General features: G+C 33.4%; 3 protein-coding genes across 3 annotated transcripts; 1 reads left to right on the top strand and 2 right to left on the bottom strand.

The window, feature by feature from the left end:
• Nucleotides 1-11,050: 11,050 nt before the first annotated feature.
• J3458_003696 (uncharacterized protein) lies at nucleotides 11,051-11,498 on the bottom strand (the record flags this gene model as incomplete). The annotated part of the gene is made up of 2 exons (XM_066117907.1): nucleotides 11,051-11,280; nucleotides 11,309-11,498. The coding sequence occupies 2 exons, from the start codon at nucleotides 11,496-11,498 to the stop codon at nucleotides 11,051-11,053; spliced, it is 420 nt and encodes a 139-aa protein (XP_065977700.1).
• Nucleotides 11,499-11,761: 263 nt separating this feature from the next.
• Nucleotides 11,762-13,624, bottom strand: J3458_003695 (uncharacterized protein; the record flags this gene model as incomplete). Its single annotated transcript, XM_007814158.2, has 1 exon — nucleotides 11,762-13,624. One exon carries the CDS (start codon nucleotides 13,622-13,624, stop codon nucleotides 11,762-11,764), a length of 1,863 nt encoding a protein of 620 aa, XP_007812349.1.
• A 1,610-nt stretch (nucleotides 13,625-15,234) lies between these two features.
• Nucleotides 15,235-15,730, top strand: J3458_003694 (uncharacterized protein; the record flags this gene model as incomplete). Its single annotated transcript, XM_007814157.2, has 2 exons — nucleotides 15,235-15,525; nucleotides 15,614-15,730. 2 exons carry the CDS (start codon nucleotides 15,235-15,237, stop codon nucleotides 15,728-15,730), a joined length of 408 nt encoding a protein of 135 aa, XP_007812348.2.
• Between the last annotated feature and the right edge of the window lie 1,522 nt (nucleotides 15,731-17,252).

Below are 17,252 nucleotides of genomic sequence, written 5' to 3'. Positions count from 1 at the left end.
ATTCGCCAAGTTGGGAAGCAGCATCAGATGTCTTTGAATTCCATTTCAACATTGTCATTTGAGTTCTCGCTTAAGGTGGTTTCCGCTCCCCTTATATCTGGCTTGGCCTTTTCAAATCTCCTTAAAGCCCTCTTATTAAAGCTGTTATACCAAGACGTCTCGCAAGTTCTTTTGGGCTTGGTATTATATTCCCAGATATACCTACGCTGGGGTTCTTTCCTATCGCTGGTATATCTTGATTCTTGAGCTATTCTAAAATAGTTTTTCCTTCTTAATTATAAAAGTAGAATATAATTTATACTAATAATTTATATTATAAAGTTAAATATAAACGTATAATGTATATTAGTAAGCTTTTATTACTTATACGTTAGTTTCTCTCTTTATTTATTATTACTTTCTTTTAATATTAATAATTATACTATGGTAATATAATAATATATAAGTTCTTATAAAATAAAAGTAATTGAATTACCTTGTAAACTTCTTAATATACCTAATATAAGTAAATTACTTATTATAATATTTGAGAATCAATAGTAATAAGGCTTAAAAGGTAAAAATATTACAATTATTATTAATAAAAAGACTTATTATAGGTTTTATAAGGGGAAGTGTAAATATTTATAGGTAGGTGTAACCGTGTAATAAATTAATTTAATTTAAGTATATCTAAGAGATAAAGCTAAATAGCTATATATATAGGATATTATAGCTTTTATATATAATATTATTATTATAATAGCCTCTTTTATAAAGTATTACGTGTATAGCTTAATATATTAGGTTAAGTTAATCTTATTTTAATTAATTAAGGTAATTAATACGCGAGCACGTTTAGCTAGGTTAAATAATATTACGTTTTAGGGTACTAATTATTATAATACTTATATAAAAGAAAAGAACACTTAAAAATAACCTTATAATTACTATAATTAAAAAGCTTTAAAAAAAGTAATTATAAATATTATAATAATTACTACTATAAATGTAAGGTGGTTAGAGAACCCCGCCTACTTATAACGCGATTAATAACGTTACGTGGAATAAGAGCTTTAAAACTATATCCCCTATATCTCGTATAACTAGAAAATAGAATAAGCTTTAATTATTATAATATAATTACCCTTACTTTAACTACTTAACTTTTAGTCTCTCTTATAATCTTATAATTTTTAAAGCTTCTTAAAAAGTTACTTAATTAAAATAATAGTGATAAGTACTTAAAGAACCCTTATTTTATAGGTGTTTTTACCTTTAATAATAAAGAATCTTATAGAATTACTAAGTAATTAAAAGAATATAATAGCTTTAAGTAAAGGGAAAACACTTAAATAATTAAATAAGGCTATTATAACTCTTAAAATTAAATCGCTTAATTAAAGAAGTTATAAGAGCTTTAAGAAAAGAAAAAGAAGTTATAAAAATTAATTCTTAAAACTACTTACTTAATAATAAAAAAGAGGTATAACCTTTATAATTTAAAGGAAAGTAATAATTAAAAAGTATAAGTTAAGAATATTAACTCTTTTTATTATTTAATAAACCCTTAAAAGTATAAGATTTAAATAAATAACTTAAATTATACTTTTAATAGAGTAAAATATAAGTATTATAAGAATTATTAAAAAATTCTTTTTACCTTAAATTATATAAACTTAAAATATAAAGTAAAATAAAACTAATACCTTAATAAATAATTAATAAATTAAAAGAAAGATCTTAAGAATAATTAAAATACGTTTTAAAATTAAACCCTTATACTTTTAAAGAACGCGGAAAATTATAAGGCTTAAATAGCTATATAATTAGAATAAGTAAAGTAACGTAAAAATTAAAGCCTTATAAACTTTAATATTTACTTAAATTTATTAAAGAAACACTTAAAAAAAGCTAATAAAAAGTTATAAGCGCTTACTCTTTTTATTAAGCTATAACTTAAACTTTAAGATTATATAAATTTATATATCTTTATCTTTAAAAAAACTTAAAAAAAAGTAATTTAAACTATTTAATAATTCTAAAATATTATATTAAAGAGAAATAAGTAAAAGGTTAACTTATTTTAATTAAAAAGCTCTTAAAAGATACTTTAATAAGAAAGAAGTAACTTATTAAAGGCTTACCTTAATAATAAGAGGTTCTTATAATTAAATTATTATAATTAAAACCTAAACTTAATTAAATAAGAAAGGTTACGTTATTATAATTATAATAATAAGAATTACCTTTAACTTACTTATAATAAATTACCTAAAAATAACTTAAATAATTAAGAAAACGCTTAAAGGTTAAAGTAATTACCTTTACTTTAATCTTAATCTAAAAAGTATTAATAAGCTAATACTTTAATATAAAGGTTATTATATATAAGTATAACGCTATAAAAATCTACGTTAATTTTAATAGTTATATAATACTTAACCTTATTAATATTAACTTTATAAGGTAATAAAAACTACGTTAAGTAAAGGTAATAGCTCTTATTTTATAGTTAATTAAAACCCTTATAATTCCCTAATATAATATATTAAAAGTACCTATTTAAGCTATTAACTCTTATAAGTATAAACGTACTTTAAAATTATTATATATTACTATTAAAAGAGACTTAAACTTAAAGAGAAATTCTATTTTAATAGGGATATATATATTAATTAAATAAAAGATATATATAATTATATATAGCTAAAAATAGTAGTATAAGTCTTAAAGAGAGGGCTTTTTACTAAATAATTCCTATAAATTCGTTAAGAAGTACTAAAATATAGCTTAAATTTATACTATTATTAGTATACTTAAGAAAAACTTTCTTACCTTAAGAGGTAAAGAGCTAATAAAAGAGTATAATTTTATAAATAATATCTTAATAAAGCTTTATAGCTTTAAGAATATCTTTATAAATAATTATTTTAAGACCCTATTATTATATAAGAATATTAATTATAATATTAACCTTTTACTTAACGTTACGTTATCTTATAAATTTATTTACCTATTATTTTAAGTTAAGTTAAAGAAGCTTTATTAGTATATTAATAAAAACCTAGTAAATAAATAAAAAAAAAGCCTTAAAAAGCCTAGCTAAGATATTAATTTTATTTATATTTAAGAAGAATAAAACCTTAAGGTTATATATAAATTATAGGGAATTAAATAAAGTAACTTAAAAGAATTATTACGTATTACCCTTAATTTTAAAGTTACTTAATAAATATTAAAAGGTTAAGTTTTTCTTAAAGATTAATATTAAGAATACCTATTATAAAATATAAATAAAAGAGAGAAATAAGTAAAAGATAGCCTTTTAAACCTATTATAAGTATTATAAATATTTAATTATACCCTTTAGCCTTATAAACGCGTTAATTACTTTTTAAAATTATATTTATTAAGTCTTATAAGGGTTAATTAATACTATTTATATAATATATTTAAATAATATTTTAATCTTCTTAAAAATAAAAGAGAAATATATCTCTTATATTACTTAAATATTAGAATAAATATAAGTAATTAAGTTATTTATAAAGCTATTTAAGTATACTTTTTATTAAACTTTTATAGAATTTTTAAGGTTTATTCTATTAATTAATAGCCTTTTAATAGATTTAAAATAAGTATAAATTATTTAAGAATAAAAAGAATTAATTATATATTATAAGATATAAGTATTTTTAGAATTCTATAACTTTTATTAATAATTTATATAAGGTTACTCTAAAATAATAGTACTCTTAAACGCCTTATTAAAGGGGAGTTAAAATAATAAGAAGCTTAATTACTTAACCTTTATAAGTAAAGAATAATTAACGTTTAACCGTTTAAAGAATACCTTTATAAGAGCCTCTCTTCTTTAATATTATAATTTAAGTAAGGTAATTTAAATTAAAATAAACGCGTTTAACTTTATAATAACTAGAATTCTCTTATAATTAAATAATAAAAGATAATATTATCTTATTATATTTTAATTTTAAAAGTTTATTAATATAAAAAGAAATTATAAAATATTAAATTAAAAACTATTTATTATAATAGAATTATTTAAATATTAATAATATTATATAAAAGAGGTAATAAACCTAATTAAAGTTCTATTAAACTACTATAACCTTTAAATATTTATAAGGTAATTTAAGTTAAATAAACGTTAAGCTTATTAGTATATATTTTTATTACCCTTTAACTTTATTATTAAGTATTAATTTAATAAGAGTAATCTAATGAATAAGCTATTAAGGTAATTTAATTATAAAGGTAAAGCTATATTTAATAGGGAGCTATTATTAGACTTATAAAAGAAGCTAATAATTACCTAAGAAAAAGTAAAGAATACCCTAAAAAACTATAAAAATTATAGTAAGAAGTTAACGTTTAATTAAATATATAAAGCTTTAAGGCCTTTAAAATAAGAGTATTTAGCTTATATAAGTTAAGTAATTACTATAAGTCGAGTAATTATTACCTATTTTATTAATAAATTTAGGGAGAAAGTAAGTGTAATAAGCATACTATATAATTACGCGAAGCTAAGTAAAGTATACTATAAGATAATAGTTAATTTATAAGAATAAACTAGCTATATTACTTAAAGAACTCTTACTTTAAGCTTAAAGCTATAACTTAAATATATAAAAGTAATTTACTAATAAGCTAATAGTAAAATAAGAAGAAAAGAAGAATTAAATAAGAGATAAAAGTAATCTTTTATTATATAAAAATAAAGTAATTATACTTTAAGATTTAAAGATATATTAAGAGTTACTTAAGCTATATTATAATAATTTATTAATAAATTACTTTAAAATAAAAAGAATCTTAGAGTTATTATAGCGTAACTTTTATTAATTATATATATAAGATAAAGTAAAAGATTATATTATAAGCTATATAATTTATTAAGAGGTAATAATCTAATAGTATTACCTATATAACGCGCTTAAATTACTATTAATTTCGCGGTAATTTTAAGTAAAAATATTGATAAACTTTATAATAAAGTTACCTAAAATAAAGTACCTTAAGTAAAGCGTTAACGTAATACTAGTAATAGTAGATTAATTTATTAAGTATTCCCTTTTTTTAATAATTAATATTATTATTAATATTATAAAACTAATAAAACTCTTTTATTATAAAATTAAACTTTAATTTAATATACTAAAAGGTATTATCTTTAATAAAAGGCTAGTATTTATTAGTTAATTTTAATTAAACCTTTATTATCTATTTAAGATAAAAAGAAGGCTTTTAATAGCCTTTTACTTATAAATAAACGGGTAAATAAAAAGAATAAATTAAATTATAAAGTATTACTTACGTTATTTTATTATAAGTAATTAATTAATATAAGTATAATTATTATTATAAGCTTAATTTACTTATAATAACGTAAAGAGTAATATAATAGGCTATTTACTTAGCTATAATTTAATAGGGTATAACTTAAAGTTTCGCTTTTATCTTAAGGGTAAAGCTTATTAAAAGAGGGTACTTATTATAAGAACCTATATAATTAAGCTTAAAAAAGTATAAAAATAACTTTAAATTAACTAATAAAAGGCTATAAAATCTTAAGTAAAGTATTATAATTAATAATATATATCTCTTACCTTATATAAGGGAAACTTAATAAGCTTAATTATAAAGAATATTAAATTTAAGGTAAGAAAATAAAAGCTTATTTTTTATTATATTAAACCCTTTTAAATTTTAAAAACTATTAAAAAATAAGTATATTACTTAATATTATTAAAATAATATAATTACCTTTATAATATCTTTTATATTAGCCTATTAAAGCTATAAAAAAAGTAAGAAAATACTAGTAAAAACTCGCTTTTAATATTAAACCTTAAAGAGAATAATAAAGAGTATAAAGTTAAAGAAGTTAAGAATTAAAGAGAGTTCTAAGAAGATATTTATTACCTAATAAAGTAAAAGAGATAACCCTTTAAGTATAACTAATAAATAGCTATTAAAGATATAATTAATATACTTAAGGTAATTATTACGTTTTAATAAAATAAGAATAAATAAAAAGCTAATAAAACGTTATAAGAAAACTATAAGTAAGAGATTATTACGTGAAAATTAAACGGTTATACTCTTATTATTATTAATTTTATTTATATTAACTTTTAAGCTAATAAACTATTAAATAAAAAATAAATAAAATAGCGCTTAAAGCGTAAAAAGAGCTAATAAAAAAGCACTTAAAGCGCTTTCTTTAAGTAAGTTATTATTAAATTTATTAGTAATAATTATCTTCTTTATACTATTATAAAGATAATAAATTTCTATTACTTAAGTAATATAATTTAAGTTAAACGAGTATAAATATAAGACTTAAGTTACTTTTTATTTATTAAAAACTTAATTATAATTTACTTAAAAATAATTAATAAGTAAAACGTTAAGAAGTTACTAGTAAAAAAGTTTACTTATACTATTAAATTATAAAGAGAGAATTTAAGTAATTAGAAGCTACTTTTAAGCTATTATATACTAATAGTAGGTACTTTAAGTAAGCTAAAAGAAGAGAATTAATTAGCGAATATATTATAATAAATTAAGAAAAAATACACTTATAAGCTCTTTATTATACTAGTTAACTTATAAGTAATATAATAGGTAGTTTTAGCGTAGTTAAAGCTATAAATAATTTTTAGTAAAAGCTAGGTAAAATATATACGAGTTACACGTGAAAAAAATATAATTAATATTATTATTATTATTATTATTCTTATCCTTTAAGATTAAGGTAATTATAAGCTATTAAAGGTAGCTTAAAAGGCGTAAAAGATTAATTATATCTTTAATTATAATAAAGATAAGCTATATAAATGTTAATAAAGATATAATAAAACTATAAAGAAACCCTTTAAAGTTATAAATTAATTAAGTTACACGTATTAACGCGTATAATATACTATTAATAGCGTTTAAAGAGGCTAGTATTTAAGCTTATATTATTATTAAAAGTATAGAAAATCTTAAGAAGTTAAAGCTTCTTTAAAAAGCTATAATAATAAGCGTTTACCGTTATATATAAGTAATATATATAAAAATAACGCTTAATACTAATATTTATTATTTTAATAGTAAATAATAGGTAATTAGCTTAATAAAATAAGGTTTCTTAGGTGAAAAAAGAGAATTAAACGGGTAATATAAGAAAAAATAAGGTAAGTAATAATATTTAAAAGAGAAATAATTAATAAAAGTGTAAAGAGGCTATACTAATTTATACGTATAGCTAATTACGTGGTAATATAATTAACTTTAATTAAACGGTTAAATTATTTATATATTAATTAATAATATACTATTATATAGCTAATAAGTAAGTGTTAAGGCTATTTAACGCTTAGCTAAAGTAAAGGGGAGATAATTATAAGGTAATTAGAGAATCTTACTTACTTATAATATAATTAATAATGTTATGTGAAACGAGGGCTTTAAAATTATATCTCTTATATCTCATTTAATTAGAAAATAAGATAAGCTTTAGTTATTATAATATAGCTACCCCTACTTTAGCTACCTAACTTCTAGTCCCTCTTATAATCTTACAATAAAACGTAGTATTATTTAGCTTAACTAAACGCGCTTATACACTAATTACCCTAATTAACTAGAGTTAAGTTAATTTGATCTAATATATTAAGCTACACACGTAATAACCCGTAAAAGAGATTACCACGGTAATAATACTATATATAAAGGCTACGATACCTCGCACACGTAGTTAGCTAGCTTCTATTTTATCTATTAACTATTAAATTAACTTTATTACACCTAATTATAGATACTTACACTTTCCCTTATAATCCTATAATAAAAGCTTTAATTAAATTATAAAAAACAATTACTATATTTCTTATAGTTATTATGCGTATTATTTCATTTTTATACGTATTACGTAGCCTTTTACCTAATATAATTAATAGGCTTATTATACCGTGCGACAGGTTTCGGCTCCGGGGCGGTATAGGTATCAGAGTCGAACACCAGTTAACCCTTAAGCTAATAAGATTCAGCAAGCACACGGCCGGGGTGAGCACCTTGAGCCATTTGCTCGTGTTGAATGCCTCATGCCATGTCAAAACAACAGCGAGCTTTTAAGGCACGGGAAGAATGCAGGTCATCATCCTTACGCTTGCCATTGTGAGAAGAGCTTCACCAGGCTTGATGCTCTCAAGCGCCACATTAACTCCAGAGCAGCTGCGCCTGAAACAAGCAAGTCGAAGACCACGCTAACATGCCCCTTCTGCAGGAAGTATGTTAGTGAGAAGGGTTTCGATAGGCGTGATTATCTGCTCCAGCACCTTCAAGGACGACACCGCTTTAAAGAAAACGGCATCGCTTTTATGAGGGTCCGCGTAGGTGCTCCTACTCCGTTCCACCTCTAAGCAAAGGTACGAATGCTGCAGCTCGTTTAGTTGCCTACGACGGATTAGATCTCTAGTACTAGCTCAAAGCCTCGTTGATCGTATTATTCCGTTGTCAGCTTATCAGGCACCTTATGTTTGTGACGTCACTCTCCCGCAACTTCGAGCACAAGAAATGTTACGTGCCGGCATCCCTCGATGCAGTCTAACGAGATTTACGTAACTATTATTAGGTTTAACTTATAAGAGATTGAATTTATGAGTTATAGACTAAACCTAAAATGTAACTACCAAGTTAAACTGTGTTATAATTCTTGTTGATTTGGACTATCTAGAGAGTGGTCTTGGCCAAGTAATACGTTAGCTCTGTCACGTGCTCCGGTCACTAATCATTCTTGAGGGTGATAGCTTAATACGCCCTTAAGATACCTTGATTATCTGTGCAAGTAGCAAAGGATCAAGTCCGGACCAGCGTCGCCAGATTACACCCTGGAAAAACAAGGTGTAACTGAGTCAAGCGTGCACATGATGGCATCGCGTGGTGATGATGAAAGAACATAGTAGACTCTAGGCAAGAATGTTAACACGTGACTAGGAGATGAAATATGTCCCTGCTTTAACTCACAACTGCCCGAATCTCTCAATGTTATCAATCTTCACACCCTAGCCTCTTTGGCTGCTTGGTCGTGGGAGTAACCTCAAGAGTGAGCTGCTATGTATCTACCCTTTTACACTTTAAGCTATGAAATTTTGACTGGGCAAGTATAAAAGTCCGCCTTTTAGAAATATTTAAGAGTTATTTAAGAACAGATGTAAAATTACTATAAATTTTAGGTGAAACACAAAAAACTAATGTCTAGGGATAGCAGTAAGCACTACCCTACGGATACGTATCCACAGTTATATATAATACCTTCTTCTAGGATTATTAACACGTCTTAATCTAATATACCAAGTAACTCTTACCTACATTTATTATTAAAAACTTGAACCGATTGCTTTACTATCCCCGGCTCTGTTCCACTAACGTGGATCCCTAGACGCGCGCTACTGTCCTTACACTCTTGAGTCTTGGCCACTATATTGAACCTGCTTATTTCCATAGTAATGGTAATCACTCATTACGTTCGCCAAAGTAAGTTGTGTTATCTATTAAAGCGCTAAATTAACATCTTTAATCAGGAATCATAGATCACACATGTGCGATGGATGCTTGATTTGAACAATCGGCGAGTATTCGCCATTTTGACGGGCGTGGAGAAATGACAGGGATTCTATCAATGACATTCATCTGTTTATGTTAGTTAGGAGTGCCTATAATATCAACTTGCATAAATGAATTTACACTCGATTTTCCCGCAATACTCTTTGCTTCTTGCCTCATATTGAGTGTCGCAATCATTATGCATTACCTGAGATGGTGTTTCCCCTCGTTCTAATGTGTTCTACTACGACAAGGGTATTGCATCTGTCTAAGCGAGGTCCATGTCCTTTTCGGTTTCCAATACAGCCGTATTCCCCTTCGAGTTTTCGCGCTCCGGCGTTCGTCAAACCTACCCCGTAGTAAGCGGGATTTTCCAGGTTTTGGCCATCATTCCAAACCACTTCCGAGCCGGCGTACCAGTAATTGTCGGCGGAGCAATGTTAAGAAATGCCATGGATTGCCTCCGGGTAGGACGTGTTGGTGTCGGTGATAATTGCTGGAACCTGTGACGATTCGCAAACCTGGCGTTAATTCACTCACAAGGAGATGTAGAGAATCAACTGGAAAGTGATCATTTCAGATGAATCCGGTAGGAGCCACTGGCAATATCTGGTCACCAGACTGTTTATCATTTTCGAGACTGCATCACACTAGGTGACGTGTCGATAGCGTCTGTTCCCAGTACAGTAGAGTATCTCCATCCTTAATAAGGCAACGCATACCAAAATCAAATGCGTTTACAAAACGGCTGGTATCGACTCCATGTTCACGAGTCCCCCCGTTATTCATTAAGAAAACTAACTGGCTTACCTATCATTATCACGCACATGTTCCGCCAGCGACGCATCAAAAGTTTATTCCAGGCTGTCGTGGCCCGGATAACGCATCAATGAATACGGTGCAGCCATTCTCAGGGAGATATATCACCGAATGAATCTACAAGCCTGCCAGGATATTCTTGCATTCTTCTTCAAGTACACGAAGCAGACAGGCCTGCCTTGGCAACGCATGGATACATGCCCATAGAAGTAGAGCTACAACCAGGACGGGGTACCGATATGATTGGTACCAATGTACTGTTGGCCCTGCACCATTATTCTGATTGCCGGAGCTGTTGTTGATGTGACGACTCCCGCCGCCAGTATTGACATTTTCGGCGCCACTACCATGATGTGCAAATTTAAGGGCTTCTTCAAAACCATCAGGCAAGAAGGCTCCATGTTCGGTACTTCCTCGATGGCCTTGGCCGGCCAACCGTTTGTCTGATCTTGGAGGCGTCGCTTCTGAAACTCCGTTGCCAAGGGTTGCAGATGGTCCAAAATGGCCCTGATTAAACTCTACACGACCGTCTTTCCCAATCCTTGGCGCAGCCTTGCCGTACCGATCCCACCTCGAGACGTCACGTCCTCTTCTAGCGCAACCAATTTATGAAATGCTGCAGCTCCGCAAGTTAATCCTTGCAATCCTCCAAGGTGGGTGTAAAAGCTGATTGTACTGACTCGTCTATTGTGTTATCGATGTATCTTTCCGCGTCTTCGAGTAGCTTCAAGATACGAGGGAGCTTCGTCGCTAACTTGTTGAAATTTGCCGGGAGACCCGACTCATTCTCGACGGCCTCCCAGACGTGTTTCGTAGCATCGATGATGAGAATTACAGACAAGATTACGCCAAGGACAAGGCCTACCTCCCCGATACCAGACATACTTACTGCAACAGGGTAACATTGGTGATGATCCAAGTCTTTTCATTCTGAATGATGAGACCTCTGGTGCCTGCGTCATCTCTTTAAACATTTCCTTTGCTAAAATTGGTGTGGAAAGTACGTCCTCAACGATTCCATCCAGCGACCCAAGGCCAGTCCCGACGGTTTCGTACATCTCTGTAGTTTCGGTTTGCATGCCGAGAATGCGCCGCCGCAGCCTTTCGCAGTTCTGCCTCAGTTGCTGCTGGTCTGGTGACACGTTATTGACCGATTCTGGAGAAAAAACATGTCTAAAGGTTCCACAGCATTGGCGACGTAGTTGCTGGAGTGGACTGGTCAGCGTTGGCCCATGGTAAATCTGATAACGCAGTATGCCATGGATTTTTTGCCTGCCTGTGTCCAGCTCGCTCGAGAGCTATAAAACTCATAAGAACAACATGTACAAGGCCTCAAGCTGGATTATTTCGCAGCAAAACGACTTCGCTTCCGCAAAGCCATTCCGAAGTACCAGAGTACGAATATGCCAATCACGCCTCCACAACTCAGTCCCGCCAACAAACTCACCCCCTTGCCGACGCCCAAGTTGATAAACAGCGGACGCGAAAAATGAATGGCGGCACATCCCAAGGAGCTTCGAACGAAATCATTCGCGGCAAGCAAGCTAGCGCTGTATTGGGGATAACTCAGCATAAGATAGATAAAAACGACCTGAAACTCGATGAATATGCCAATAACGACGATTGTTATGCCAATAGTGGGAACGATCCAGGGGATCTCGGGACTAGAATTGCCCGTCCAGCCAAAGAGAAACAGGCCAACGGGGACGAGGAAACTGGCGGGCAGCCCGGGAACCAGACGGCGCTCAGGCTCGCCGAGTCCCTGCGTCCGAATACTGGGCTCGAAGACTTTCCGGAGATAGACCGTATAGACAATTATTGCTATAGTAACGCCGACGGTAATAGACAGGAATACAAGACCAATCTGGCCGGCGTTCATGCCGTAGCCGTCGGTGGGAGAAGCCCGGCCAGGAAGGCCCGCGGCGTACACAAAGGGGAAGACTTCGAAAAAGGAGTAAAAGATGCCGTACATGAGGCCAATGTAGAGGCTGGTAAAGAGGACGGATGGATCGAGGAGGTTGATTTGCAAAGGCCGCCAGAGACTCTGGACGACGATTTGACCGACCTTGATGTTTGTCTGTTCGATTTCAGACTGCGAGCGGAGCACCTCCTTTCCCGTAAGTCGGCGAAGACGTCTGGCACGCCGCAGGAGAATCGTCGGGGTCGATGTTTCAGGCATGAAGAAGAACATGAAGACAAAGACGGGTCCAGCGAGCCAGACAATCTCCCACAATGACCAGTGCCAGTTTGTGGCCGGCACCGAGAAGCCGGAAATCAGGGGTCCCAACGCCGGGCCTGCCGTCGCAAATGCGGCCCACCCGGTAAGTGCGTACGGCAACTGGATGAGGTTGAATATGTCGCCGAGGGTTGCGCCGCCCGTGGCCAAGCAAGGAGATCCAAAGAATCCTTGCAGGAAACGCAGGACGATCAGCCAGGGGAAGTGGTTGACGACGGCAACGCCAATTGAAAGGGCAATGAAGATGAGAAAGGTGACCATGTAAGGTGGATTGCGGCCAATGACTGGAATTTCAGACAACGGGGAGAAGACCAGAGCACCGGCTCCGTAGCCAAGGACGTAAAGGGACAGCCCCATGGACGCGACTTCGGGGGAGACGTTGAACTGGACTTCGATGTATGGCTGAGAGGGTGTAATGATTGCGGATCCAATGTAAACGGCGAGTGTGTACACGTAGATCTGGAGGACAACTAGAGTTTTGCGTCCCGTCGACCAGTTTTGCGGATTCTCCTGATCACTGGTGCTGTACCAGTCGACCAGAATAATGCCGTCCTTGGTCTTGGGTTGGATGATGGCGTGCGTCTCCCTCGTCGTCTCTTGGTGTATCGCATCGGAGTAGGCCTGTTCCAAGGAAGCTCTTGTTTCAACATGTGACATCTGAGGTCGAGACATGATTTTGGAAATCGCGTCGCGCTCCATGCCGTCGTCATCCGACGAGCCCAGCTCTTCAGTAGAAGGCGTGCCCGATCTGTGAATTGCTTCGCCCGCAGCATTTTCCACGGGCTCGTCGCCTGCTGGTTCCGCTTGGTGCTGGACGACGGCTGTTGCTGTGGATGACGAAGTCATGGGTGGGTTGTATGACGACGGGCACTGAAAGTCTGCCTGCTCCTCGGGATATCTGAGGACGGTTCTTTTCGACGCCCATCGTATCAGCATACCAATGGTCGTGTCCCGGAATATGTAAGCCATGGCCGAGTTGGGGTTTCTCCAACGAGTTCACTCGGGGACGAATTCTCGTTCAACCTGGAAGTGAATTGTAAAATATAAATGTCAACGTGTGCTGGTTATGAGCTGTCCAATTGCTCAAGTGGCAATACCAAGGGCAGGACCAGCCAAATCTTGCGTGCCATGAAGACGCAGCCACGACTGTACGTGGCGTGTAAGATTCCGGAGCTTCCGATAGTTACCACGGCTATAGGTACTTTATTGCATCCAGGTAACCAAGTAATCTCTGCCGCGTTGCGTAGTTTCGCTAGTTGTGGTGCATTGGTGCCAGTCGATAATCTGAATACGCTTGCTTTAGTGTCTTTAAAGTGTCTTTTCATTTAATTGAACGATTTTTGATGCGTTTTACGGTGGTAGCATATATTTCAAGGCGAATAAAAGAGGACTGAAAATTATAAGCTTTGGGTTGCAGGGTAGTACCGTGGTTTGTCGCAGGCGTACATGAAATACTAGACTGGTAAACTAGCGACTACTTTATTATTCCTAGTGCGTTCGACCTGATCAAGTCAAGTCAAGTGCTACCAGACTGCAGGTACTTGACCGGCAACAAGGCGCCCAGAGCTACCACCTACCGCTAATCGGGCACCAGCACCCACAACTTCCCCCGCAATAAGCCTGGTGCTAGTTGCCAACCAGCTTCAATTATTGGCATTCTAGTGAGCCACTAACGTGCCACTGCTAGTAGTCGAGAGGGAATCGGACGGGTTTGGTCAATCTCTAACAGGTATACAGGCTGGGGCGATAATCATACCTTGGATGCTATACGGGTGGCACGCAGCGCGAGGTGGAAGTGGGCGCCTTGCCCATGCGGGTAAGCGGTCGAGAACGACTGCGAATTTGTAGCGACCGATTTCACTTGAGGTGTAAAAACAAGTTAATACCTTTGAGCACTCGTAAATATTTATATTTTTCTAATATTACTTATACGTAACTAATTTTCTCATATAAGTAAGTGAAATATATTATAAGCAATTTAATATGAAAATAAGTATTTTATAAATACTTATAATCGTGGTTAGTTACGGTTCCCTAGCTTAGGTACGGCTAAAATATAGCGTTACTAGATTAGTCTAGATGCCCTCTATCTGGCCAGTTCTTTTAATTCTTTTAAATAAATTAATAATTAATAAGTTAATAAAATATTCAAGTTTAAGATATTATTTTTAAATATTTAATATAACTTTTATTAATAAGATTAATTAAAATATTCTTAAAAATTTAATGAAAAAAGCTTTTAAAAAGTGAATTAAGAAACTCTTAAAAAACCAATTGAAAAAGCTTAAAAAGTTAATGAAAAATACTATTATAATAATATAAAAATTATTCTATAGGAACCCGGTTGTCTAGAGCTCATTCCCATGTCTTCCCTCTATGCCTCCAATGCTGGCAGGCGCCTCAAATGGACTCTTCCGGACAATTGACTTGGACAATTACCGTTTTGGAGAATGCTGGGGCTCCAATGGGCCGAGCGAGCCCTACTTTCGGCAACAGGCATCTGAGAGTGCGTGCCACCGCGTCTCTGAGGGGCCCATTTCTAACCCTTCCGGCCGAGCATCACCGTTAAGATCCACGGTATGAACAACTGGGGCAGCCTGTGGGAGGAACAGCACGAGCAGGCTGAACCCTGCGATGAAGGCTGCGTTTTTGGCCCCTCAGACGACGAAGACCCTGGCGAGCTGCTCAAGTGTTGCGATGAGCAGCGGCCGCAAGCACTGCAGTCTCTGGTGGTCAATGCCTCTGTCAAGGAGGGCGTCACGGTCCGCGACTACGTGCCTGCCGTCCACCTGTGGTTAATGGAGCACTTTGACGCCATCTCCTCCGCTGCTAATGTGTGGGACGAGGCACCAGCAGAACAGAAGCTGGTGGTGAACTGCGTTCAGCTCCAAAATTTGAGCATCTTGGATAAAAAATTGCTGCAACAAATAGGCCTGGGCTAACCGGCACCATCTCTAGGGCCATTGCCTTCCCTTTGGCCACGTCCGCTGTCTCAAGATGAGACCCGACGAAGTTGGGAGACTCAATGAGCAATTGAGGCGTGAAGGATCGGACTTGCAACACCCTGAGAATTAGTAGCTACTGGCGGTACGAGCTAGGTAATTTTTATGGTTGGTCAAGTCAGAAGGGTGCAAATAATGCCTCCAAGACAACGATATGAGGGTTGATTATGGAGGAATCTCTAAAAGCTCGGCGTAACACATTTCGTCACAGAGATGGAAGCACAATAGAAGAGGCTACAAGAAGGAAATGCATTTCTAGATTCAGGAAGAAGTTGTAATCGCTTCCATTAATTTCTGCAGGCCTGGAGCGTCCGGGTACATTTACAAAGAGATCTCATTATCCGTAACTTATCATGAGCAAAAGGCGATTGCCAAGGCGGCTTTTTATATCCCTAAAGTGGATCGGGCCATTCCAAGACGGCACAACTACTTACAAGGGTCTTTCAACGACCACGGGTTTCACACAGTAAATAAGGTTTTATCTGGTCTCATGGATAGAGAAGGTAGGGAAACTTGGCCTCTAGAAAAGGTCACGTACCGGCGACCCAAGAAACCGACAAGAAGAAAGTGGCAAAGTAGGAATTTTCCCGCGCAGCAAGCTCCTCTGTCACTGGACATTCTTTTATTTATAAATGCCTTGACGAGACCGTTACAGTCTTGGCTGGAATGCAACTGCACATTCCGCTCCGCTCTTTTGCCTCTCCGTCCTCTCTGTCCGCCTCTTTTGTACAGTCGGTGTTAGGGCCCACACAGTCACGTGTGAGGCACTGTTGGTACAGGGCCCACATGGTCACGTGTGAGGCACTATATTACTATTACTATGCTTGCACTCTTAAGCTAGCTCTTTTCCTTTAATATATAATTAACTTCTTCACTTCTTTTAGCTCTCTTATAATATAACTGATTAATTGTATTATAACCTTACTATAGCTCCCTTTTATAAGCCCTTATATAATAGTAATTATACTTACCTACTCTCTTAATTAAAATATTAAAATTTTAGTGTTATAAAGCCTTTTAATTTTAAAGAAAAAAACATTATTAACTCTATTAAAATTTCTTAAGTTTTTCTTAATATTTACGCTATTAATACCTTATAGTTTAAGATCTTAAAGCTTTAATTATTTCTTCAATTAAGGAATTTCTTAATTACTTAAGTAAGTTAAGAAATAAAGATATATTACCCTTTAAAATTATAAATAAAGCTAAGTAAATCTTATCTTTAAATAAAGTTACTTAATTAAAAGACTCTTATATTATTATTACCCTTTAATATAAATTAATAATGTAATTTATTACTAACTTATTCTATTAAACCTTACTTTAATTATATTATTCAGCCGAAGGCTGACTCTACATTAATCCATAAGTTTTCCGAATAATGAGGGTTTGGTGCAGGCTTGACAAATAAGTTTCTATTGGTCCAAATTTTGTATGGGAAATCGCGAAAGAAGGCTGGATTGGTTGGTGGCTCTAGAAAAGTGGGTAAAGGACAGCCACCGTCTGTCGGTGCTTCTTTGTTTACTTCTCTGTTTACAATCGTTTACAATCGTTTACAATCGTTTACAATCGCTAAATTTGCCCAGCGATCTGTT

The sequence above is a fragment of the Metarhizium acridum genome, assembly GCF_019434415.1.
Source record: "Metarhizium acridum strain ARSEF 324 chromosome Unknown scaffold_13, whole genome shotgun sequence".
In the NCBI taxonomy this organism is placed as follows: domain Eukaryota; kingdom Fungi; phylum Ascomycota; class Sordariomycetes; order Hypocreales; family Clavicipitaceae; genus Metarhizium; species Metarhizium acridum.
Note: the sequence above shows the minus strand (reverse complement) of the source record. Positions and strands in the feature narration are given on the sequence as shown.